Raw genomic sequence first — 25,426 nt, 5'->3', positions numbered from 1 at the left:
GTTCCCAGAACTCTGCCCCCAGTCTCCGTCCCCTGTTCCATGTGCAGTTTCTGTTGGGAGAGAAGTCTCACACCCTCGCCACATTCATAGACTCTGGGGCTGACGTAAACCTGATCGATGAGGAACTTGCCCGTCAGCTGGGATTAAAGCAGGTCCCACTACCACGTCCCGTCCCAGCCAACACTCTGGATGGTCATCTCCTGGGAACCGTGACTCATCAGACCACTCCCGTCTCCATGCTCCTGTCCGGTGAACATCACGAGACCATCCAGTTTCACATCCTGAGGTCCCCTGAACTGCCTTTAATCCTCGGATACCCCTGGCTCCGTCGTCACAATCCCCACATAGACTGGTCCACCGGCTCGATTGTGGCATGGAGTTCCTCCTGTAAACAGATCTGTCTTCAGTGGCGAAAACCTCCTGGGGCGATCACCCACTCCTGCGCCACCCCAGATCTCTCAGGGGTCCCCACAGAGTACCACGACTACAGGGAGGTGTTTAACTAGGCCAGGGCCACCTCTCTGCCGCCCCACCGTTCCTATGACTGCGCCATTGATCTTCTTCCCGGAGCGGCTCCTCCTAAGGGTCGGCTCTACTCTCTCTCCGCACCAGAAAGAGAGGCCATGGACACCTACATCAGAGACTCTCTGGCTAGCGGTATCATCCGGCCGTCCTCATCTCCCGCCGGGGCTGGGTTCTTCTTTGTGGGCAAGAAGGACGGTTCCCTGCGGCCCTGCATTGACTATAGGGGGTTGAACGAGATCACTGTGAAGAATCGTTACCCCCTCCCCCTCATAGCTTCGGCGTTTGAATTACTTCAAGGGGCAACCATCTTCACTAGACTCGATCTTCGCAACGCTTACCACCTGGTCCGCATCCGAGAGGGGGATGAGTGGAAGACGGCCTTCAACACTCCCACGGGACATTACGAGTATTTGGTGATGCCGTTCGGGCTCACCAATGCTCCTGCAGTTTTTCGATCCCTGATTAACGACGTTCTCAGAGACTACCTCAATAAGTTTGTTTTTGTGTATCTGGACGATATCCTGATTTTCTCCCGGTCCAGACAAGAACACATCCACCATGTCCAGACCGTTTTGCAGCTTCTCCTGAAAAACTCCCTGTTTGTGAAGGCGGAGAAATGTGACTTCCACACATCTTCTGTTTCCTTCCTGGGCTACATCATCGGCCACAATAGGATGGAGATGGACCCCGCTAAGGTCTCCGCCGTGACCTCGTGGCCTGTTCCTGACTCCCGCAAACAGCTGCAACGGTTCTTGGGGTTCGCAAACTTCTACCGAAGATTTATTCGTGGGTACAGCACGGTGGCAGCCCCCCTCACGGCACTCACCTCATCCAAGGTTCGATTCCGCTGGTCTCGTGAAGCTGATGACGCCTTCCAACATCTCAAGGGGCGCTTCAGTTCTGCTCCCATTCTCCTCATTCCCGATCCTGAAGGACAGTTCGTGGTGGAGGTCGATGCCTCAGATGTGGGGGTGGGAGCTGTCCTCTCCCAACGCTCGGCTGAAGATGGGAAGCTGCATCCATGCGCTTTCTTCTCCCGACGACTGTCTCCAGCAGAGCGCAACTACGACATCGGCAACCGCGAGCTACTGGCAGTCAAGTTGGCACTGGAGGAATGGCGACATTGGCTGGAGGGCGCCAGAGTACCCTTCCTGGTATGGACCGACCACAAAAATCTAGAGTATATCCGCACTGCCAAAAGACTCAATTCTCGCCAGGCCCGTTGGGCCCTTTTCTTCGCTCACTCATCGAGGGGGCTCTGGCTTACACGGTCCGTCGGCTCCTTCGTTCCAGGCGCCGCGGCAGGGGTCTCCAGTACCTTGTAGACTGGGAGGGATACGGTCCGGAGGAGCGGTCCTGGGTTCCAGCTTGGCAGATCCTGGACGACCAGCTCATCAAGGAGTTTCATCGTCTCCATCCAGATCAGCCGTCCCGTGCTGCTCCCAGTCGTGGGTCCTTCATCTCTGCATGTCCTTCGTCTCCTGTTCCTGGACCTTCTGGGTTGGGGTCCTTCCCGATGGGTTCCGCGTCGCCGCTGGAGGGTGGTCCTCCTTCTGATGATGACGACGACGACGTTGGTTCTGGCGGCTCCGAGGAGTTCTGACCCTCCTCTGGGCCCCCTCCGCCCACCCGGCTTCTGTGACACTGGTTTGGGACGTCATGGGCCGTCCCTTGGGGGGGGGGTTCTGTCATGGCTCCTGCATTCTCCTCCTCCCCACCGCCAGTGTTTTTCCACTCACCTCACTCTGACCTGCTCTACCTGCCAGCCACGCCCACTGCTGCAGCCCGCTCTCCCTCAGCTGCAGCTCATCTCCAATCAGTCCGGTATTTAAGACACTCCCACACATTCACTCACTGCCAGATTGTTCCTCTGCACTATGCACGACTCTCCAGCGTTTTCCTGCCAGATTTACCGTTGCCGACCCAGCCTGTTCCCGACCTGCTCTCTGTGCCTGACTCCCCGTGTACCTACCTGCCTTCTGTCCCCGACCACGTGCTTCGCTCCGGCGTTACGGAAATCTGACGGCTCCACTGGCAAAGACCTCACCACTCGACCACGACGATCCTCCTGCCTGCTCCTCGACGGTACCGTTGTTCTTTCGGACTGTTTTCCCGGCTACGGATCCTCTGCCTGTCCCCGACCACGATTCAGCGCTATCCCCGACAACGTTCCCACACGTGTTGGCGGCTCGTCGAGCTACAGGGTTTCCTGTTCTCCAGCCACAGTAGGTTCAAGCTTTGTGTCTTCGCTTCGTGGGATTCCCGGAGACATTGTTTGGGCTTACCGCCCGAAGAACGAACTGAAATTCTGTGAGCTGATCTTCGTTTGTGTTGGTTATAATAAAAGTCATTACCAACTAACTTTGAGTTTTGGCGTACTGCATCTGGGTTCTAACACAGCCCGTTTCATACTCTCCTCCTGCTGATTTTAAGGTATTTGTGTTTTGGGTTGGTTGTTTTTTGTTTGTGTTTGTTTATTGTTGTTTTTTTTCCTTTTTTTCCTCTGTCGACATATATTATTCATATTTTCAGTATTTATATATTTCAGTAGCTTTTTTGTTGATAGGTGGTTATACTGTTAACAGCTAAAGAAAGACTCTCTGACATCTACTTGACTTTTAGCACCCCGCTCAGGATGGCGCCCTTGGTAGTGCCACTGGTTGCAGAACTTAGGTGCAGAAAGCCATATTTACACTTGGCAAGATTTAGGGTTATGTTTGCAGCTAACCTATGGACCACATCATTTAAGTGGGTTACATGTCAGGACAAGCTAGAGCTGTAAATTTCCATGTCATCAGGGTGTGCTTCACATCCAGCAACACCTTTTATCAGTTTATTAACTAGACGTTGAAATATGGCAGGCATATTCCACATTCCAAAAACCATGACTATACACTGACATAAATCTATAAGTGTCACAGAAGCAGCGATTTCACAAGCTCGCTGACAAAGACGAACCTGCCAGTAACCTGTTAAAAGTTTAAACTTTGTAACAAACATGGCAGATTCTACTTCATTAATACAGTCATTCAATTGAGGCACAGGAAAAAAAGTCGATTTGGTTACTGAATTTCTGTTGCAGAAATCTGTGCAAAAGCGAGGTGTTTTGTTCAACTTATCAACAAGCAAACAAGACAAGTGGTTGGTTAAGCATTGCCATTCTGTTACATAAAGTACACTTCCTTACACATTAGCTGAAGCATTTAAGTCTATGTAAGTAAATTCAGAAATTTATTTCAAAACTAGTACTACTATATAGTACTAAACTGTGGAGTCAGGGTTGCCTGTTTGTTCACCATTTTCCTGTATTAAGATTTTTTTAGCGGGCCTAAAACCATAGCTTGATGATGCACTGGAGCTATACTCAGCATAACCCCGCCCCTGACGTATCATGATGTAGCAGTATAAAAACGAGAAGCATTATTAGCATAATCCTGTGATTGGGTGTTGCTTCAGCTCCTCCAGGAAACACACCCCCAGTGTTTCAGATCAAAAAATACTGTGCATTTTCTCAGGATTTTGAGACCTTCTTTTACATACTTGACGATTTTTTTGGTCATTCAAATTTGGTCAGATGTTTAATAACACATCTTTCTGTGATGTGACAAACTTAGAACACATTTTAATTATCACTTTACATGGACTTTAACACTTTATGTAGTGGAGAAAACACACTGCTTTTAATCTATTTGTCAAATCAAAGATTGCATATAAAGACAGATGACACGTCCCCACTTATCCCTGTTATGCTTAATTAAGGTTAAAATATCTAAGATAAAGCCGTTGCCATCTTGCCCTGGTGATGTCATTCAGAGCTGGACTCAGCGCAGTAAGGATATCCACGGTAGGGGAGTTCCCACTGAAATACCTGTCTTACCTATCGTGAGCAGCCCCATTGAACACAAGCACATGGATTGGCTGTCAAAGATGTCAACTATAGCAGAAATGCCAAATAATAATAATAATTAGATTTTTTAAGACTTTCTCAGTGCCTTGAAAAGGTACTGTGCATGTATAATGAGCAATGCAAGGCAAGAGTTAAAGGACAACAGAACATTTCTGTGTTGGATGCACAAATCCTCAGAGTGATGTACTTTGAGCTGTATACTAGTGTTTAGTCTTCTTTTGTTTGTCTTTAGTCTTATTTCATGCTTGTAGAATTGGAAACTACTGTTCACACAGAAACTCTAACAGCTTGTGTTCATCGTTGGCTCTGATGCCTTGGTCTGAGAGTTGTTTCTATTCAGTTTCTCCCTCTCATTATGTTCTGTGTTGCCGTCTCTTGGTGTCAGTGGTTGTGGTGAGTGCTGGACTTTAACTTTGAACACATCCCACCTCTCAGGAAGCAGTCCTTTGTTGAAAAGCACAGAAACCAGGTAGGAGAACAACAAGATAGCAGCAATGGCAGACAGCATGGAAATGGTCTTAACTGGAGAGTACTGGACATAAACACCATCCTCAAGAGTGCATCCTGGGAAGTGTATGACTGGTGCTAATCCTAATGATGGCTCTCCACTGAGAAGTCTTAACAAACATCCTACTAGGCAACCCATAATGGCTCCGTAACCATTGGAGATGTTGAAGAAGAGGACGCAGACAAGTTGAGGGAAGATCACAATGTAGGCCACTTCAGCAGAAATGAACCAGAACAACAGGATGCTGTTTTTCAGGCTGGTAAGCGATGTCCCGACCAAGCCCACTACCAACACAGAAGCACGGATCACCCACTGACTCTCTCTGTCTGATGCCTGAAGAAGAAAAAGGTGGACAAACAGGTAAACAGCAAATGATTGAGACTGTCCTGCTTTAAAAAAAACTCTCACTGCTTCCTTAGTTACTCTTCTCTCAGTTTGTTTGTCCTTCATGTATACTCTCCTGTACTTCTTTCTCTTTATTTCTTTCTAATAGTAAGGAAGCAAATTTCACCTGAGGCCTCAGGATAGTTTTGTATATGTTGGACGTGAACACAGAAGATGCAGAAAGCAGTGCAGAGTCAGCAGATGACATCACAGCAGCAGCCACACATCCGATACCGATAATGGAGATGAAAGATGGGGTGAGGTGCTGCAGGGTGATGGGCAGAATTAAAGTCGATTCCCCACGTTCATATGGAGATGGAGAACCGTAGGAGGTCAGATTCCAGTCTGATGCATTGACACAAAAGAAGGAAACACTGAAAAATGGTGACATATTGTAACACACCATACTTCCCTACAGCACAGAACAGCCTTTTGGCTGTTTGGAGCTGTTTCCATATCAGGGTGTGATGTCCCTCATTACAACGCTCTTAAGGGTGCAGAGGAAGGACTTCTTTAGTATTTGAGGTCATACCTAATTAATAATTAATAATTAATAATTAATAATAATCATTTTCTCAAGCCTCTGAGATGAAACACTTTCTACCTTGACTTTCTCTCTTCTGAGCCAGTATGAAGCACCCAGGCCAGGCCCTTGGCGATATGCACACCAAGGCGCTAGAAACTATTCATGTTTTCTATGACTCCATTGCTATTAAGGGGGATGCATTTCCTTCCCTGCTTCATTACAAATTCCATCATCATCTACTTAGTCAAGACATTCAAGTGTAGGTTGCTGTCCTCTACTCTCAGTTAGGCCTCTTCATCTGTGATCAGGCCCACCACTGTGATGCAGCAAACTTGATGATGGTGTTGAAAGCTGAAAGATGCTACGTGTGTTCTGGAAGTACAGCAGGGGAATAAAAACACAGCACAATGACAACAGCACTCATTGTATACTCTTTGATTAATGGAAAACAATTTTGGCATCTCCGTCTTGGCTCTCATTTGGTTCAAATCTAATCTGTCTAACTAAAGCATCTGTATGCATCTTTATTAAGTGTCCTCTGGAAACACAATGTGCTGTGTTCTGTGATTTGCAATGTGTTTTCCAAATGCTGTGCACGTGTCTTGATATTGATGAACTTGCTTGTGTTTTATCTATCTGCAGCGCAGTTGCCCCTGTTGGCCACCAGAATTATTACCTGTGGATGCAGCGCCTGCCCCAAGCAGTAATGGGGGTATCCCAAATACAAGTAAGATTAAAGCAGCAATGTGGCAAATGATCTTGGCTGTGGCTGTGGAAGATGCTGACAAGGTCCTCTGGTGGACGCACTGATATCCCATGCTTCCCAATGCCTTCAAAAAAAAAAAGACTTTGTTCATGTACGTAAAAATGTGTCATTCTAAAGATTTCTATCAAGGCTGGTAAACAGTGCATTCAATATACTGTTTGTCTAATTATTTGCTTTTTTCGTACAAAAAATAAGAACTCATCAATCATGATCCAGGCCTTTTTCAGTCCAGGTGCACCAATCCAGGGAGCGTGTAAGGTGTTGTTCATCAGCGTCTGGCTAATGTCCAAGGTGTTTGGGTTCATCAGAACAAAAGGAACACAGACCCACTGCAGACACAAATACAAATGGTAATGATAAACACACACAACAAGTAAAGGCATAGTAGAGTTTTTGATGCATATGCAGCAGTTTTTCCAAAAACAAAAAGCCTGACACTACAAAAAATTCAAATCATAGCAAACTCACCAAGCTGACAAATATGAGCACAAGCTGTATTACATCTGTGTAGGCGACAGAGTAGAGACCTCCCAGCAGTGTGTAGGTAATGGCGACGGCAGCAGAGATCCAGATGCACACAGTGAAAGGTAAATCCAGGACCACACTCATGGTTCCTCCTGTCAAACATATTGTACAAAATATTTTGGCAATGGAAGTGCCACAAATTAAATACCAAGCGGAGCTGATTGTCTGTTGCCCCGATGCAAGTTGATAAGCTGTTTGCCAAATATTGTCTCTGTCATTTGCATGTGGGTGGCAAGTTAGTCACCTGAGCAAATTGTCTTGATTTCTGTCAAAAATATGTGAAGGAGACAGACAAACAAACATTATAAAATTAAAGGAAAAAGTTACAAAAATATATATATATATGATGAATTGATGAATTGATTTTTCATATATATATATATATATATATTTAAGTAGTGCATTTGTGTACACCGTACCTAATCCAGTTAGTGTACCGGGCACCCAGAGGACATCCACAGAAAGTGAGGCCATACTCAGTCCAGCTGTTAGTACTTTTCCATACTTGGCATGGAAAGGGTCCAGCATCGTCACACAGTTTCTGTCTCTCATTGGCTTTGCAAACACCAAGCCAGCTTGATGTAAAAAAGGGCACAAAATCATTAGACAACAATTTACCAAAAAATCTATAAATGACGGTGAATCTTTAAAATAACAGAGAGGAAAAATTGCATCACAGTTCAAATATGAGGTTTGCTGTAGTGTATTGTGTAGTGTATACGTGTATTTTACACTTCTGAAGGTGTAACAAATGTTAGGCACCTTTCTTGAAATACCACCTCTCCACTCAAATGTCAAAATAAATCTTTGCAGTGGCTGCAATACCTGGCCCATTGTCACATTTTTCAGGAGGTATTTGGTGTGTCTCTACAGCTGTCAGCAAGTCCTGCAAACCATCTCTGCGGGAGTTTTGCACAAACTTTTCTGCATAATACAAAATGTGTGACATTATTCTTTTTTCTTTTTTAACTATTAGCTTCCAGAAATTCTCTCTCTCCCTGTCTCTCTCTTTCTCTCTCCTTTTTATAAAAGTGATTTTCAGGTCAGCCCGTTCTCACTCTGAACTATTCAAATAATGCCACTCTCAGCGCTTTCGCCATACAAGCGTGACGCCAAAAGCAACTTTTCCCGTCCAATCATCCCACCATGTGCATTTATTGACATCAAGGTATCGGCATCCCAGAGTGTTAACAGAGAAGACACGACAGTCACTGATAGAGTGGCACCATGTGACGAGATGGGACGAGAACGTGTTGAATATTTAAGTCCCATTGAAAATGTAAAGTGGACTGCAGACTGAAGGTTAAAGTCTGGAACATTTTTTTTCTCCCAACATATTTGACATTATCCCAGTCTGAGCAACAGTGGCTTATTGTGATTTGCAATTATATAGCCTGGCAATCTCGATGGAAGACACACAACATGGTAACACTAAAGTGATATTTTGGAGGTTTTTTTTACGTCAAGGATTGAGGTAGCCCAGATCATTGTTAGTTCCCTCTAATATACAGTCATTCTTGTCTTTAAATCAGACATTTTTACATACATATCTACATACAAAGACATTAAATCATACAGCATCTTGTCAGATGTAATTTCAATCTCTTACCAATCATAAAAGATGCGCTGAATGCCAATAAGATCAAGATTGTCCAGGTTAGTCCCATAGAGGGTGTGTACACCATCTCAGCAAATCCAACAATGAAGGCTCCTCCGACCCAAGAAGCTACGGGATGAATTGACACAACAAGATTAGGGAATACTTCATCATCATATATCATTTTTCTGTGGATCATCACACAACAGTATCTTCAACCATACTAAATAAAATCCTGAAATCGATTATTTCCTTTGTGATGATGTCCCGCTCCCATGCGGGCAGTGTGACTGCCGCCAGAGTGTGATTGACGTTGTTCAGAGGCCCCACTTGACACCAAAACATCTGTTGTTTATTCATTAAAATGGCGACACTGGAACGGGATAGCAGTGTGTTAAAATCAGCGCTGTCAACAGTAAAAGTCGATGTTTGGATTCAGAAGTCAATAGTAGTTACGTCTTGTGTGAGCCTCGCGTGTCAGTGTTAAAATGCTGCAACACTACGACAAACCTACATAACCATTTGAGCCGACACCACGCAAATGTTTTACAACCTGTTGCTAACACTAAAACTGTGGCTCACACACAAACACAGGCAGATAAATCCTGCATAAATGTTTATTACTTTTGTTAAGTTTGGCTCAGAAAAAAATGTGCACTTTTCTGGACTTTCAATTTATTTTAATATTAATTTTTACTTAATAAAGAATAATGTAATGGTAAAATAAGTTTTGCTGTCAGTTTTCTCTGAATCAATACAGATAATGCACGCTTTATTGAACACATATCAGAAGGTATTTGTTTAGATTATCTGGTTATTTCTGATATCAACACACATAACTGAATCAATATCAAAGCAACTGGATCAATATTGAATGGAGTGAATCAAATCGAATCGAATCGAATCGAATCGAATCGAATCAAAATCGAATCAAGAAAACAAAATTGTTCATTACAGTTTATGTTTCACACATTTGTATTTTTAGAATTGTTTGATGTAGTATACGACAGTAGAAGAGTTCATTGCATGAATATAAAGTCCTTTTTTTTTTTTTTTTTGCAATTATGTTCCTTTTTGTCAGATACTGTTTATTGCCTGCAATCATTCCTACCCACGAAAGTTAGAATCCTCTTTTTGAACATTCATTATGATGCTTGTTCCATTTTGAAGGTACAAGAAGGTAGATTTATGAAATTCAAATATGTCCTTGATCTTGCCACACCATTTGAGTTTTTGGATGATTGACAATAAATATCAGCTACTATGAAAATTTCATCCGGTTGCTTGGACATGTTGCTGTTGATTGCATCACACAATTTATGCAGTGCATTTTTTGAAAATGAAATTGTCTTGTGTACTGTTGGCTCTGAACAAGGTCCGCCCATCCAGTGCAATAGCTTGATCCAGGATGTTAGAAGTTAACCATGTCTCTGTGAAGATGTGCGCAGAGCGGTCTATATTGCAGTCTACTCTACAATATGTATTATCTCTCTCTGTCATTGCAAATCCAGCCAATTCCTCCTGACCTGTGTTCATTGCATCACCCTCCCTGCTCAAAAAATCAGCCTTGCAGTAGGTACACTGGTTCACCCCTACTCATTCCTAGCAGTCTGCAAAATTGCAAAATCTACATCCACCTCAGTTCTTCAGCCTTTGTTTTTGCTTACCTAATGTAGAGATTATGGTCTATCTTCACAAGTTTGACTGATGATGTAGGTATGAGCCAATGAGCAATATATGCTGCCATCCAGATGTCTTTTTCAGGGACACTCCTGCTTATTAAGTTTGCACAACGTGAAGCCACATTGTGTAGATATGTTAATGACAGGGTGGCTTCATAGCAAAATCAATACTAGACTGGTCTGCCTACAGTCCTGACTACCAGTGGAAAGGTGTGGCACATTATGAGGCAAACTGTTTAACAGGATGAATGTTAGCAAACACTGGCAAGCATTTTACCTTTAAAACTTCAACAATTAGTTTCTTCAGTTCAAACCAATTTTTTTGGAACTTGCTCCAGTCATCAAATTCAGAATGACTGTATATGTATAAAAAGACAAAAATAATAATGAAGTTTGAGTTTGAACATTAGTTATCTAAGTATGATTTACAATTCATTGCATTCTGTTTTTGTTTCCGTTATAAAGGGTCACAATTTTTTTGGAATTGGAAAAAAGAAAGTAGAGCTGTGTTTGAGTGCCCAGTGAAAATGTGTCACATAAGCAACATAATAATTTCTGTGCTCAACACAATTCATTTGAATCACACTCTTTGCATTGACAGAGTCACACCTGACCAAAGATAAACTGCAGTACTGCAACTAAAAGATTTTTACAAAGACAAGACAACTAAAGATAAACCAAAGTAAATTATCACTCTTTGTTGGTAACTCATGGTTTAAGACATTGAAATGGTTATCAAGAAAAAGTTAACTGTCTAACAAAAAAAAAAGACTACACCATCAATTTGGAAGTCTAATTAATAATTAGAGCGACAACTATGACAAAAATGACCATATCAGTAGTAAAGGAAGAAGTATTTGCAGTTCTTGATACAGTGATTCATTCACTCTTGCACATTTTTAAACTGATGGCAAGTATGACTCCAATACTGTTATTTCACAATAAAGCAAATAATAAACACATAAGTACTAACTAATCACTATGTGTCATTGTGTGTGTGTGTGTGTGTGTGTGTGTGTGTGTATGTGTGTGTTGTTCTTCATACACACATTGAACCAGTAAACAGGGTTTGATAATGAGATAGAAGATGCAACAGTGACTAAGTTGCTAACACTTTTGGATGTGCTGTTGATCACAATGAAGACCAAATTAAACACACACATACACACTTAACACACTTGGCCTGCATTTGTTTCAACTAATGGAATTAAGGTTGCAGAAAGTGTGATCCTCTCGCAGCAGTGACTGTACTCGACTCATTCGACTGTATTTGTTTCTGTCCTTGTCCTGCTGCAACAATGGTGATTCCCCAAGATATCAATGCGTTCTTATAAATACATTTCTCTAACAATAACAGTAGTTTTGTCAGCTGTGCTCTCCTCACCTGTCATTGTGAAGATGCCCAACACCAAGCTAATGCTCCGGTTTCCGAGCAAGGTCATCTCCATCCCAGTGGCCCCACTTTTCCTCTGTTTTCTTTTGGACTTGAAAGAAGCCCAGATGCCGGTCCCAAGGACCAGCAGGTAGAAAAACACCATCACTATCACTCCTGGGATGTTCACAGCCATGGTTGATGTGGACTGTCTTCTTCACTCGCTTATGTATGATGAAGCGAGTCACTGAGAATGATAGAAAAAAGGGCCTTTTCAGCAGAAGAAAAAAAAGAAGGGACCTCCTCCAGTGATGCCCAACGGGCAATTTCAAGTTTAGCAAGTTTAGTGACATACAGACACTTGACATACAGAATACAGAACGATTGTAGCAACTTAAAATGTAATTGCGGTGAGGTGCTAGCCTATTTAAGCTGTCTGCTTATGTAGTGCTGTTGAATGCAGCCTCACTTGTGTTTGTTTTATTCCCCTATGTGGTATGTGGTGTCGTCAGTACCTTTATCCAATCTTCCCCAATCCCCCCCTTTGCCCACATTATGTTGTAACATTTTATGTTGTTTGATGTTTTGTCAGTTGTAACCCCAGTTCTCTGAGACACTTTTATTTGAGCTTCAGTTTTTCATTGTCAGATGAACTTTGACTTCAGTTTGCAATATATTTGTTGAGTTGTTTCTTTGTTGAGTTGGGTTGTTTTGTTTTCATAACATAGAGAAGAGATAAACACTGTATTTATTTTTTTACAAACTATCAGAAAGTAATAATAAAGTAAATATCTGCAGACTTTCTGTGAGCTGAAGGCATCTTCTGCAGATAAATGCAATACACCATTAGACACTCTGTAACTGGCTGCACCAGTTTCTGATTCATTAGTTTATTGAATGTGATTTGTGTTGTGATTGTCATAGATATGTTTTTTACAGGTTCGTGATATCTTACCAAACAGCAATTTTTCCCACAAATTTACTAATAATGTAGGAAATAGAGAACAAAAGGGTTGCAAATAAAGGCAGATTTCAAACAAGTGTCAAAAATTCTTGTGCAAAAGGCCATCCGCTTGTCATGCGTACTTCACGCAAACAGACGTTGCTAGGATCGATCAACTTTTGCACCAATCACGATCCTCCCTTACCTGTCAATCTTCATTAGTTAGTTAGTATCAGTTCTGCAGCTTTGTGGGCTTTTGTCGGTCTGAGACGGAGAGAGAAGCATGTCGCCACACTTCACTTCCATCACAATTCTGTTATTAAGACAAAAGTCTGAGATTTTTTTATACTTCATCTCGTCAACATAAAGATGTCTGTAATTTATTTTGACAGGATTGGTTGCACCATAAGTGACAAACAAGACATTCTTATTTCCATTGACTGTAATAGTATTAGGACAGAATTCAAAATATTGTCAAAAATCCCACCACCTCCATTACTTGCACCAGTATAACCAACATTTTGGGATTTATTTTGCAAGAATTTGCAATAGCTCCTTGCAATATCTTTTACAACAAACATTTTGCGCATCAAAATATGAACTTAGTGTTTGCTATTTGAAAAAATCCATCTGGATCATTGTGAAGGATCGTCTATAGAGGCTGTGTAATGAATTTGGTTTCCACAGAGACTAAAATGTTGGAGAGGATAAGTTCAAAATTTTTACAGTTTTTGAGGAAAACAGAGCACTGATGAACTTCATAACTCCTGCTTTCTTGTCATTTGGGGCTACATTCTTAGTGAAAGTTTCAAAGTGGTGGCACCTACATCTTCTTTGTTATTAACATTCAAATGTTTAAAATTCAGAAATCTGTATACTGGTTTTATGCACCAAGGAACAGATATTACTGTACACACAAAGACACTAACAGCTTGAGCTTTTCATTGGCTGTGACGCCCTGCCATAATTGTTGTTTCTATTCAGTTTCTTCCTTTCATTGTGTTCTGTGGTGTCATCTGTTGGTGTCAGTGGTTGTGGTTTGGTTTTCACTTTGAACACATCCCACTTCTCAGGAAGCAGTCCTTTGTTGAAAAGATGAGAAACCAGGTAGGAGAACAACAAGATGGCAGCAATGGCAGACAGCATGGAGATGGTCTTCACTGGAGAGTACTGGACAAAGACATCGTCCTCAAGGGTGCATCCTGGGAAGTGTATGACTGATGCTAACCCTAGTGATGGATCTCCACTGAGCAGTCTTAAGACAACTCCAACCAGAAAGCCCATAACAGCCCCGTAACCGTTGGTGATGTTGAAAAAAAGGATGCAAACAAGTTGAGGGAAGATTATGACATAAGCCACTTCAGCACCAATGAACCAGAACAATAGGATGCTATTTTTTAGGTTAGGCCAATGAAGTACCAACCAAGCCCACTACCAACACAGATGCACGGATCACCCACTCAGTCTCCCTGTCAGATGCCTGAGGAAGAAAGTAGAGAGGGACAAAAACAGGTTGACAGCAAATGATTGGCCCCCATCCTGCTTAAAATGAACTCTCTCCCTGCATCTTTCTTGTATTCTCAGTTTGTTTCTCATTCATGTCACTTTATTCCATTTATACTCCCAGTACTTTGTTCCATTTCTTTTAAAATCAATACCACATCTTCACAACAGCAAACAGCAACAATGGCAACAGCTCTCATGCCTTTTTCACCTGTGGCCTTAGGATGTTCTTGTATATGTTTGAAGTGAGGACAGAAGCTGCAGAGAGCAACAGAGAGTCAGCTGATGACATCACGGCAGCAGCGACACACCCGATACCAATAATGGAGATGTAAGGAGGGGTGAGGTGCTGAAGGGTGATGGGCAGGACCAGAGCTGATTCCCCACGATCATATGGAGATGGAGAACCGTAGGTGGTCTGGTTCCAGTCTGAGGCATGTACAAAAAGAAGGAAAGGTAGAAAAATAGGGACATGTGGTTACATGAGTACCATAGACTGTGCATAAACATGGAAAACATGACAGTTCCTCCAAAGTGTAGCTTTTCAATCTCAGTTGCCCCCTGATGTCTGGCTGCAATATAGGTCCTAAGCCACACCCCCTTTATGCTTGTGACAAGGAAAACTAAAAACACCAAATACATTTTTCCCAAAGTGGTTTCTGTCAGTGAAGGTAGTTCTCGTTACCCTGATGTTTGTTGAAGTGAATTTATATATATATAATTTCCAGCTTTAATTACTAAGTTAATTACTTTTGTAATTCTACAAAAAGGGGATTTTCCACCATGATTGGCAGCTGTGAATGCCAATCCATGCATTCACATTCAATAAGGATACTCTCAGGGCCGGTCATTTCAACCAAACTGCGCTTACCAGAAAAGTAAATGATCTTGTGCTTACTATGGATTCAGATTCCACCTCTGTGTTTCTGCTAGTGGATCTTGGAGCAGCTTTTGATACTATTGATCACTGCATACTCATGGATTGACTGGAAAACAAATTTGGCATCTCTGTCCTGGCTCTGAGATGGTTAAGAGTGAGCTTTCTGGGGGAAAAAAAGAAAAAAAAACACTTTGTTGTCTAACATAGCATAACATATATATTTTTTATATTACCTCAGGGTTCTGTTCTTGGCCCGCCCTTTTTCCCTCTTCACATTTCACCTCACATTTTAAGTTTAAATTTAACTCATTACCATAACCAAATTACGAAATTCAAGCCCCACTTATCTGCTGGGACACACTGGATGTCAAAAAAACTCTTGTACCTCACAAAGAGATCAGAAACCAGTGTTGACATCAAAGCTTTACTCAAAGACACCTCAGCAGAGCATAAGATGGCTGCCAAAGACCTTCCAGATGGACAGTCTTTCTTGACTGTTTATGTAAAGTTTGTCTTTGCATGATTTAAATACAGACATCATTTTTATTATTATTATATTTAGATCCCATACATTCATTTCTTAATAATCCTAGTTGATCCTCAGCTGTGCTCTCCTCACCTGTCATTGTGAAGATCCCCACCACCAAGCTAATGCTCCGGTTTCCCAGCAAGGTCATCTCCATCCCAGTGGCTCCACTTTTCCTCTGTTTTCTTTTGGACTTAAAAGAAGCCCAGATGCCGGTCCCAAGGACCAGCAGGTAGAAAAACACCATCACTATCACTCCTGGGATGTTAACAGCCATGGTTGATGTGAACTGTCTTCTCAACTAGCTGATGTACAATGACCTAAGTGACTGAGAATAACTGACTGCATACCAGAAGTAATAAAAAAATTTTTTTAAAAAAACAACAAAAGCTTGCTGGTTTCAGGTTTAGCAGGTTAATTTGCTTGGCAAGCAGTAAGAGCTGTGAAGTATCATTTTGAGCATCCTAAGCAAGATACATTGCTTTAATGGAAGAGACTGTAGCAACTTTTTAGACACTGTTAGCATAAGAAATGCTGCGTTGTTCTATCAGTTAAATGCTTTGTTTAATCCCTTGGGTCATTTTTCTGGGTTATTGTGCAGAGTGAGGTAGTTTTCGTGTAACCCAGCTGTTGCGTTAAACACTTGTTTGGCTTTTGACACAGAGCGGACTGTTCTCGTCCAAATTCCTGCTGCCTTTGCGTTTGGGCTCCTCGACCACAAAGCAGTGTAACGTGACATTATTCACCTTCTACATTTAAGGGGAAAATAAAGTGCAAGAAATGGTTTGCATACACATTTTCACCCCAAGTTACATACCAGTGTTGTTGTTTTGTTTGCTTTGCTCTACAGGGCTGCCTAACACTTAACTTGTCTTAGGTTAATGTTAAACATCCACAGTAAGTTTATAGCAAATTTCTGATGTGTTTTACAGGAAAATTATACCATGTAAAATTCAGTTGCCAGTACCAGTTAACTATATATAACATTTGTAATGTTACAAGTTAGTTGGTTTGTAACTTTAATGTCACCTGCTTTCAATAATATTCTCTTCCTGAATCAACTGCACAGTGTGCTCCAATGCACTCATCAAACATAGGTGTGCTAACCTGCTGTAACTAACTCCTTTTATGATTGCTTTGCTATGTGAAGAATAATTATTGCCAAACTCCTCAAACAATAAAAAAGTGAACATTAAAAACTCACCCTGCAGGAATTTAAGCAAGGGTGTTTCCAGGATTTGATTTCTGTGCCGCCTTTGTGACAGAATATCATGAATATGGACCTGGACACGACAGAACCTGTTGAGTGGGCGACTGACAACAACTGGGCCAAACTCGGCGCCAAGCCAGGGAACACCGGGCCCCCAGGTCAGTCACCACCGTGGATTCTAGTCCACAGGAAGAGACACGGTAGAGGTTTTCCCCGTGTCTCCCTCGCTCCCAGGCCCCTGTCTGTCCAAAAAAATCAGTCCGCTGGATGAACTGGAGTTTCCTCCGCTCACCACCTCCTCATAACAGCACCTCAGACCAACTCCCCGGCCCTCCATCCTCCAGGGAACTGCAACCCTCTCCTTCACCCTCTGCCCACAGCCTCCGACAGCTGGAGACTCCACCCAACAAGCCTCCACACCTTGGACGTCCCCTCCGACCACCAGGACTCTGACGACTGGAGCCTCCACCCCTCTGGCTCCACGACCTGACCATACAACAATTATCATCGGGGACTCCATCAGGCAGGTCAGGTCTCCATCCGCCCCAACGCTGTGTTTCCCCGGAGCCAAGGTCCATGTCATCTCAGGGCAGCTTCGCCAGGCTCTGGAGGGAAATCCCACAGTTAGGACTGCTGTTGTGAAGAACATCCCATTACAACAGTCAGAGATTTTAAAACAGGATTTTATTGAGTTGCTGGACATTTTAAAAAAGGCCAGAGTGAGGTCCTTTATTTCTGGTCGGCTGTAGGATGGGACGTTTCTTGAGACTGCTGAGCCTCCACACATGGCTCTCCTCTGTCTGCCAGCAGCACATTGCTGTTGTTGTTGACAATTTTATCCTGTTCTGGGAACGCAGAAATGAGGGCCTGCACATAAACTTTCAAGGGTCATGTCTCCTCTCTGGAAACACATATTACACCGTTGTTCACCACATGGACACTCAACAGGCTGCAGTTTACCCCGGATCATCTTCATCATCATCCACCTCATCATATGACTGACTCCCAGCCAAACAGGATCTAGGTGGACACTTCACCACCAGTCACACCACTTTTACTATTCCTACTGTTGTAACCACAAACAGGCGTCATAACAATTACACTGGTGGAGCTAACGTCAACAATTTAAAGACAATAAATCAGAGGACAACCATCCTGCAGAGGAAGCAGACTGCCGTGACCCTCAACATGGCACTACTGAACGTACGTTCACTGTCAAACAAAACTTTCCTTATTAATAAACTGTTTGACTGTTTTTAACTGAGACATGGCTGGGCACAGATGCACCAGCTGCCCTCACTGAAGCTTCCCCACCAAATTTTAACTTCACTTTTTCGTTCTAAGAATGGGAAAAAAGGTGGTGGCACTGCCATGCCTTTGTTTTTAGCAGCCCTCCTATTTTATGTTTGACAATTTACAGACCACCTAAACACTGTGCTAATTTTATTAATGTATTCTCAGATTTACTTAGTAGAAAGGACATGGAGAAAAAACAAACTGATCATAAATGATCAAATCCTCCATGAGCAACTAAAAATTTACTATAATGCAGTCAAAAATTTCAGGAAGACTCACTTCTCTAAACTCATCACCATAAAAAGACCATAAAAACAGTCCAAAAATCCTATTCTATGCCATCGATCACCTTATTAACCCCGATTTTAATAAGTCCAGCAGGATGTCAACAGACTCCCTTTGTGAGGACTTTGCAGATCATTTAAGAGGTAAAATTGATAAAATTAGATCAGATTTATTACCATATCAGAATATGGTTGTTAACACACCTGAATCTTTGCTTCTATCTTAGTAAACACTGAAGAGTTTTGTCCTGGTTGATGCTGAAATGCTTGCCGGTTTTGATTAGCTGTGGGGTCAGTTTTTGACGATGCGAAAATATGTGGTGCATTTGTGTAGGACAGTCTGATGATGCAGAGTAAGCATTTTGTTGTGATTTTAAAAAGAGGAGGATGAGATAGGTTTCATAAGTTTGAATTAGTTTTACAGATTTTGATAACAACAGAGTGATGGACTTCATAATGTGCACTAGGTTGGGATTTACAAAAGTATCCTTACAATTGGGCCTGCAGTTTAAAGCTGCAAAGCTGTAGGCTATACAGATGATTTGTTATGAAATTTAGCAGAGCTGCCCAGCCCCTTATAATTTACATGTCTTTTGTCTCTCGGACTACCACATGGTTACAATGTTTAATGTAGCAATTTTTTTTATATCCTGACACCAAATCACATCGACACCTAACATATTACATTGTGATCACATTCTTTGAAGTAATAATTTTATAGTCATTAAACCTGCTGATTTGTCCTGGTGGCAAACAATGGTATTGCAACAAAAACATTTTTACAACAACAAATCTGACAGAAAAATGAAAACACTTGAATTCAAACAGAAGAAGTTCATTATTCCTTGTATTATGGTTGTATTATCTCTGTTGTTGTTGTTAGTATTATTAGGAGCCTGAATATGTTATGAACTTTCTCAGAGCCTTGAAAATGTACTGTGCATGTTTAGTGAGCCACGCAAAGCAAAAGCTAAAAGAAGAAAGAAAAAGAAGAATCAGTTTAGTCAACAAAACATTTCTGTGTGGGAAGCAGGAATCTTCAGAGCGCTGTCCTTTGAGTTGTATATTAGTATTTAGTCTGATTTTATGTTATACTTATTTTATGCTTTAAGAATCAGATACTACTGTTCACACAGAAACTCTAACAGTTTGTGCTCATCATTCGCTCTGATGCCTCGGTCTGAGAGTTGTTTCTATTCAGTTTCTCCCTCTCATTATGTTCTGTGTTGCCGTCTCTTGGTGTCAGTGGTTGTGGTGAGTGCTGGACTTTTACTTTGAAAACATCCCACCTCTCAGGAAGCAGTCCTTTGTTGAACAGCACAGAAAAAAGGTAGGAGAACAACAAGATGGCAGCAATGGCAGACAGCATGGAAATGGCCTTAACTGGAGAGTACTGGACATAAACATCATCCTCAAGAGTGCATCCTGGGAAGTGTATGACTGGTGCTAATCCTAATGATGGCTCTCCACTGAGCAGTCTTAACACAAGTCCCACAAAGCCCATAACAGCTCCGTAACCATTAGAGATGTTGATGAAGAGGACACAGACAAGCTGAGGGAAGATCACGATGTACGCCACTTCTGCACTCATGAACAGAAACATTAGGATGCTGTTTTTCAGGTTGGTCAGTGATGTACCAACCACGCCGACTACCAACACAGAGGCACGGATCACCCACTGAGTCTCTCTGTCTGACGCCTGAAGAAGAAAGTAAAAAGGATGAAAAACATGTTGACAGCAAATGATTGAGGCTCTCCTGCTTTAAAATAACTCTTTCACCACTTTCAATGTTTCTTATTGTTTTTTTCTTAATGTCAGTTTGTTCCCTTTAAATTCTCCTGCAGTCTCTTTAAAATTCTGAATAAACATCGAGGCTGCACAATACAAAACTCTATTGTAGTCAGCTTTTTTTGTTGTGATGTACCAAACTGAAAGAAAACCTACATTTTACTCACCTGAGGCCTCATGATGTTCTTGTATATGTTGGAGGTGAACACAGAAGATGCAGAAAGTAGAGCAGAGTCAACCGATGACATCACAGCAGCAGCTACACATCCAATACCAATAATGGAGATGTAAGGGGGGGTGAGGTGCTGCAAGCTGATGGGCAGAATTAAAGTCGATTCCCCACGTTCATATGGAGATGGAGAACCGTAGGAAGTCAGGTTCCAGTCTGATGCATGGACACAAAAGAAGGAAACAACAAAAAATGGTCACATTATTTGTTTGTTCTTTTGAGAAGACCTTACTGTATGTACTAAGTAGTGAATTGAGCACCTTCATGCAGTTGGTTCATTTGAATATTATAGGAACTAATATAGACCCTTGAGCATTTGACCTCTAGTCTGGTACACAGAATCTAAGATTATACTCCTCTGATAAGCTTAAGTATTGATCAGTGAGTAAACTATAACTAGACACAATGATCCATTTATCAAAAAAGTGGTGTGATGCATAATGCTATATTATGGGTCAAGTAACATATTGTTATGTGCACCACATCTGATTATAATCCCTATTACAAGGTTTTCATACAGTTGATTATTATTTACTTTCTAGCCAACATTCTTACTCCCAACTCGTCAAATACCAGCGCTTGGTCAGTGGTCCTACATGTAAAACTATGACATGCTAGGTACCACTGAAGTGTCAGTTTTGGACATTTTCAGACTGCGTCTCTTTATGTTGATAGCATGCATTTGTGTTTTTTCAAAATGAAATCCAGTTTCAAAGAAAAAGAAAAAAAATTTCCTTTTTAGGTTTGCTTCCAAAGGTTTAGGCAACAAAACATGTAAAAGTATGACATTCTAGATACCACTGAAGCGTCAGTTTGGGGTATTTTGAGACTGCGTCTCAATTTATGTTCAGTGCATGCATTTGTGTTTTTTCAAAATACACTTCTGGTTTCAAAGGAAAAAAAACTTACTTTTCAGGTTTACTTCCAAAGGTTTAGGCAACAAAAGCACTCAAATTGGCTTAAAAATGGCTTGGCTTAAAGTAAGTGTTAACCCAGGTTAACCCAGTTTGTAGAAGCTGTAAATACCTGTTGATGCAGCAGCTGCCCCAAGCAGTACAGGAGGTGTCAGTAATACAGGTAAAATAAAAGCAGCAACAAAGCAAGTCATCTTGGCTGTGGATGTGGAAGAAGCTGACAAGGTCCTCTGGTGGACACACTGATATCCCATACTCCCTAGAGCCTTTAAAGTAAAACAGTTAGTTACGTAATAAATCATCTATGCTTCAAAACCTTTGACCATAGAGTAGTTGAGATTAAATTGCATTTTGTGTAGGTCACATTGTTGCTCCCTTACAAAGAATAAGAAGTTATCAATCATTATCCAGGTCTTTTTCAGTCCAGGTGCACCAATCCAGGGAGCATGTAAGGTGTTGTTCATCAGTGTCTGACCAATGTCCTGGGTGTTTGGGTTCATCAGAACAAAAGGAACACAGACCCACTGCAGACACAAATACCAATGGAAATGATAAACACACACAACTTTTAAAGACACACTTTGGAGTTTGCGATTCCTTGTATAAAAGTGTTTTCTTTAAACAAAAAGCCTGACACAGGAAAAACTTCAAACATAGCAAACTCACCGCGCTGATAAATATGAGCAGAAGCTGTATAATATCTGTGTAGGCCACAGAGTAGAGACCTCCCAGCAGTGTGTAGGTAACTGCAACAGCAGCAGAGATCCAGATGCACACAGTGTAGGACAAATCCAGGACCACACTCATGGTTCCTCCTGCCAAACACATTATATTAGTGAAATCAGCACCATGGCACGAGAAATCCAGGGCCCCTTGTGGACCCAGAAAGGAAAGCTCTGCAATGAGCATGCCCGGTCAGGAACGGCCCAAAAGAACAACATGCTCTAATTTTATTGCATTGGACTATTCTGTACACACCATTAGTTTACTGTCTGTCTTCAGTTTCTCTTTGTGTGATTTCTGTCATTTTCCCCCAGTTTTTCCAAGCTTTTCCCATATCAAAATCAAGGGTCTTAGGACAAGGCATGTCATCTACTGTATAGATTGTAAATTCCCTGGAGGCAAATTTCTGATTTCTGATATTGGGCTCTGAAAATAAAGTTGACCTGTCTTGAGCCATCATTCTGCCTTGGCCCACCAATCACAGAAAATATAACCATGCGGCAGTAATTCTAGATTTAGGGATGTGGATTGTCACCTCCTTGGTTTTGAAGAAACAAGATTTATTGCAGGAGGTAATGCAGTTTCAGCTGTAGTTGGGCTCACCTCCATGCATTGCTCTGAGTATGTTGACGCTGGCTGATTTCCATTGTGTTAGAGTTCTATTTTTGACATCAGGACTAAGTTGCTTAACCTGCTACCACAACAAAAAGTGGATGGATGGATGGATGGATGGATATACACCAATGTAGATTGGAATAAATGTAATTTCTATATGTATATGTAAGTGAGGTGCTTCAAGGTATGCATATACTGTACCTAAACCAATTAGTATTGTGGACACCCACAGGAGATCCATAAACACAGCAGCCATGGACAGTCCAGCTGTTAGTCCTTTTCCATACTTGGCATGGAAAGGGTCCAGCATCGTCACACACTTTCTTTCTCTAAATGGCTTTACAAACACCAAGCCAGCTAAAATAGGAAAGACGACAGAATTAATCCAGTAAGGAGGAGAAAAAAAGGAAAACAAGATGCCTTTTTAGATTTCTTTGTTTTTGATTAATTGTTTTTGTTTTTTTGTTTTTGTTTTTTGAATTTTGTTAAACCACAGGCTGAAGTTCAGTTAGTAACATGTAAATTCTATAAGCATAGCGTGATTAAACAACGTGTATGTGTAATGTCAAAGTAGGAGATAGTGTTTTTTTACATACAAACATACAGCATCCTGTCAGATTTAATTTCAAACTCTTACCAATAATAAAAGATGAGCTGTATGCCAAAAACATCACGATTACCCAGGTAAGTCCCATAGAGGGTGTGTACACCATCTCTGCTGTTCCAACGATTAGGCCGCCTCCAACCCACGTAGCTGCAAGGTCAATTGACATGCAGCAAGTAAATTAGTAAACACACTGCAGTGGGGTCATCTCAGATGCTTCTAACACATCTAATAAACACTATGTTCAAGAAGTAAACCAACTTTTTATGCAGCCAGGACTCCATGACCACCATCACAACAACAACAACAACAACAACAACAACAACAACAACAACAACAACAACAAATACAACAACGACAACTCACATTGTGCATGCACTCACCTTTATACAGGGTTGTAACTTGTACCACAATAGACAGTGTGAAGAAGAAAAGAACATTTAAAGATCTATCTGAGGTAATACCTAACAGTGGAAGAGAGTTCATTGCATGAATTTAAATGTTTTTGTTATTTTGCAAATGTCTTCTTTGCAATTTCATCTTCCTCAGACCTTTGACTCTGCCTGTCAGGCAGGATTGGGTGAGCAAATCTTCTGTCTTTCTATTTTGCTTTATGGCTTGTTCAGTTTATTTTCTCTCCTGCATGGCTCTCACAGAGAAAGTTTTACATTTTAAAAACTTAAATAAAAAGAGGAAGATGGATAGATTATAGCATTTATTGATGTAAACTGAAATAAAATGCAAAAGAAAACAACACGAGACGAACAGCTAATTAACTTTACCATGCAGGACTGTTGGTTACTGTTTAACACACTCTTTATGTAAGTGACAGTAAACTTCAACCCCAGATTCATTCTATTTGGTGTTACACCTACAGACTGTAAAAATGTTGAATGAAGCTATCTCAGCGTCATCTGTTGGATTGTGGCCTGCCATTTTTAGGTCTCCAGGCAACAGGGTGGAGGAGTGAGGTGTGAATCTGATTAAGACTGTGACATCTTGCAGACAGCCTGTTGTTGAAGTGGCCCCTCCTTCAAATATGAATAGCTTTAAGCCTTAATAAGACGTATACACGTGTCAGTTTACACGAAGGACAAAATTAACCATAGAGAACAAAACTGTTTTATTTGCCAGGCTGTACCCATGTATATTTTTTGTTGTATAGTTGAGCATTTTAACATCACCTTGTTTCGCCTTTACTTAAATAAAGCTATAATCACTATCACTATTTTATTTAAGGCTGAATAAATATGTTTCAAAATGTGTTACAGAATTATAATTTTTTAAGTAAGTTTTCATTTCCTTGTTTCTTTTCTTTTTATATATATATATATATATATATATATATATATATATATCTTTATCAATATATGTCCTTAATAATCATGACCGTGTAATTCAGAGTTTTCTTCTTAGTTTTGTCAGCTGTGCTCTCCTCACCTGTCATTGTGAAGATCCCCACCACCAACCTAATGCTCCGGTTTCCCAGCAGGGTCATCTCCATTCCAGTGGCTGCACTTCTCTTCTGTTCCCTTTTGGACTTGAAAGAAGCCCAGATGCCGGTCCCAAGGACCAGCAGGTAGAAAAACACCATCACTATCACTCCTGGGATGTTAACAGCCATGGTTGATGTGGACTGTTTTCTCTACTAGCTAATGTCCAGAGAACTGGACAGATTGTATACCAGAGGGAACAAAAAAGAAAAAAAGAAAGACACCTCCTCCAGTGATGCCCACTGGCTGGTTACAGATTTAGCAGGTTTACTTAGCCTACTTGAGCAAGCATAGAGAACTTTTAATTATTAATTAAGAACCATAGGAAGTCAGGTTCCAGTCTGATGCATGGACACAAAAGAAGGAAACAATAAAAAATGGTCTTTTGAGAAGTGTGACGGCCTCACTAATCTGTGCCTCTCTCCTCAGCTTCTTCCTTTGCTGCAGCCCCAGAGTAGTTGGGCCGTCTAAATGGCTGGCCACACCTATAGGCGGGGCCTACCTCTATAAAAGGGCTGCTGGAGTCACTCTGCTCTCTCTCTGGTGGTTGAGCAGCTGACGCCACATGGCCGACATGGTTAAGTTAGTTTGGTTTGTTCTCTGTTTGTTGCGCACACACACACAC

The 25,426-nt window shown here is 41.6% G+C and overlaps 2 protein-coding genes and 1 pseudogene across 2 annotated transcripts; all 3 read right to left on the bottom strand.

Annotated features, from left to right (window-relative positions):
- Positions 1-3,775: 3,775 nt before the first annotated feature.
- LOC148187636 (high-affinity choline transporter 1-like) lies at positions 3,776-12,007 on the bottom strand. Its single transcript, XM_088086394.1, has 8 exons — positions 11,805-12,007; positions 8,751-8,867; positions 7,561-7,716; positions 7,085-7,233; positions 6,802-6,945; positions 6,527-6,680; positions 5,452-5,669; positions 3,776-5,273 (listed from the first exon to the last, which is right to left on the bottom strand). Exons 1-8 carry the CDS (start codon positions 11,986-11,988, stop codon positions 4,713-4,715), a joined length of 1,683 nt encoding a protein of 560 aa, XP_087942520.1. The 5' UTR covers positions 11,989-12,007; the 3' UTR covers positions 3,776-4,712.
- Positions 12,008-13,078: 1,071 nt separating this feature from the next.
- Positions 13,079-15,921, bottom strand: LOC148187635 (high-affinity choline transporter 1 pseudogene; annotated as a pseudogene).
- A 2,942-nt stretch (positions 15,922-18,863) lies between these two features.
- On the bottom strand, positions 18,864-25,205 carry LOC148187634 (high-affinity choline transporter 1-like). The gene is made up of 8 exons (XM_088086390.1): positions 24,749-25,205; positions 23,342-23,458; positions 22,906-23,061; positions 22,033-22,181; positions 21,747-21,890; positions 21,479-21,632; positions 20,391-20,608; positions 18,864-20,133 (listed from the first exon to the last, which is right to left on the bottom strand). Exons 1-8 carry the CDS (start codon positions 24,930-24,932, stop codon positions 19,576-19,578), a joined length of 1,680 nt encoding a protein of 559 aa, XP_087942516.1. The 5' UTR covers positions 24,933-25,205; the 3' UTR covers positions 18,864-19,575.
- Between the last annotated feature and the right edge of the window lie 221 nt (positions 25,206-25,426).

This window comes from Plectropomus leopardus, chromosome 13, assembly GCF_026936395.1.
Source record: "Plectropomus leopardus strain MGB_pleo_1.0 chromosome 13, ASM2693639v1, whole genome shotgun sequence".
Taxonomy (NCBI): domain Eukaryota; kingdom Metazoa; phylum Chordata; class Actinopteri; order Perciformes; family Serranidae; genus Plectropomus; species Plectropomus leopardus.
This window is presented reverse-complemented; position numbering and strand designations above follow the sequence as displayed.

What these genes read in the sequence shown, in the direction of transcription:
- LOC148187634 (XM_088086390.1), bottom strand. Translation starts at nt 24,932, where the DNA reads ATGGCTGTTAACATCCCAGGAGTGATAGTGATGGTGTTTTTCTACCTG. An exon ending in CAGCTCATCTTTTATTATTG is followed by an intron (nt 23,062 to 23,341) that starts GTAAGAGTTTGA and finishes TTCCTATTTTAG; the next exon opens with CTGGCTTGGTGTTTGTAAAG. An exon ending in GGCAGCTGCTGCATCAACAG is followed by an intron (nt 20,609 to 21,478) that starts GTATTTACAGCT and finishes TCCATGCATCAG; the next exon opens with ACTGGAACCTGACTTCCTAC.
- LOC148187636 (XM_088086394.1), bottom strand. Translation starts at nt 11,988, where the DNA reads ATGGCTGTGAACATCCCAGGAGTGATAGTGATGGTGTTTTTCTACCTG. An exon ending in CGGTACACTAACTGGATTAG is followed by an intron (nt 7,234 to 7,560) that starts GTACGGTGTACA and finishes TATGTTTGACAG; the next exon opens with GAGGAACCATGAGTGTGGTC. An exon ending in GGCAGGCGCTGCATCCACAG is followed by an intron (nt 5,670 to 6,526) that starts GTAATAATTCTG and finishes TCAATGCATCAG; the next exon opens with ACTGGAATCTGACCTCCTAC.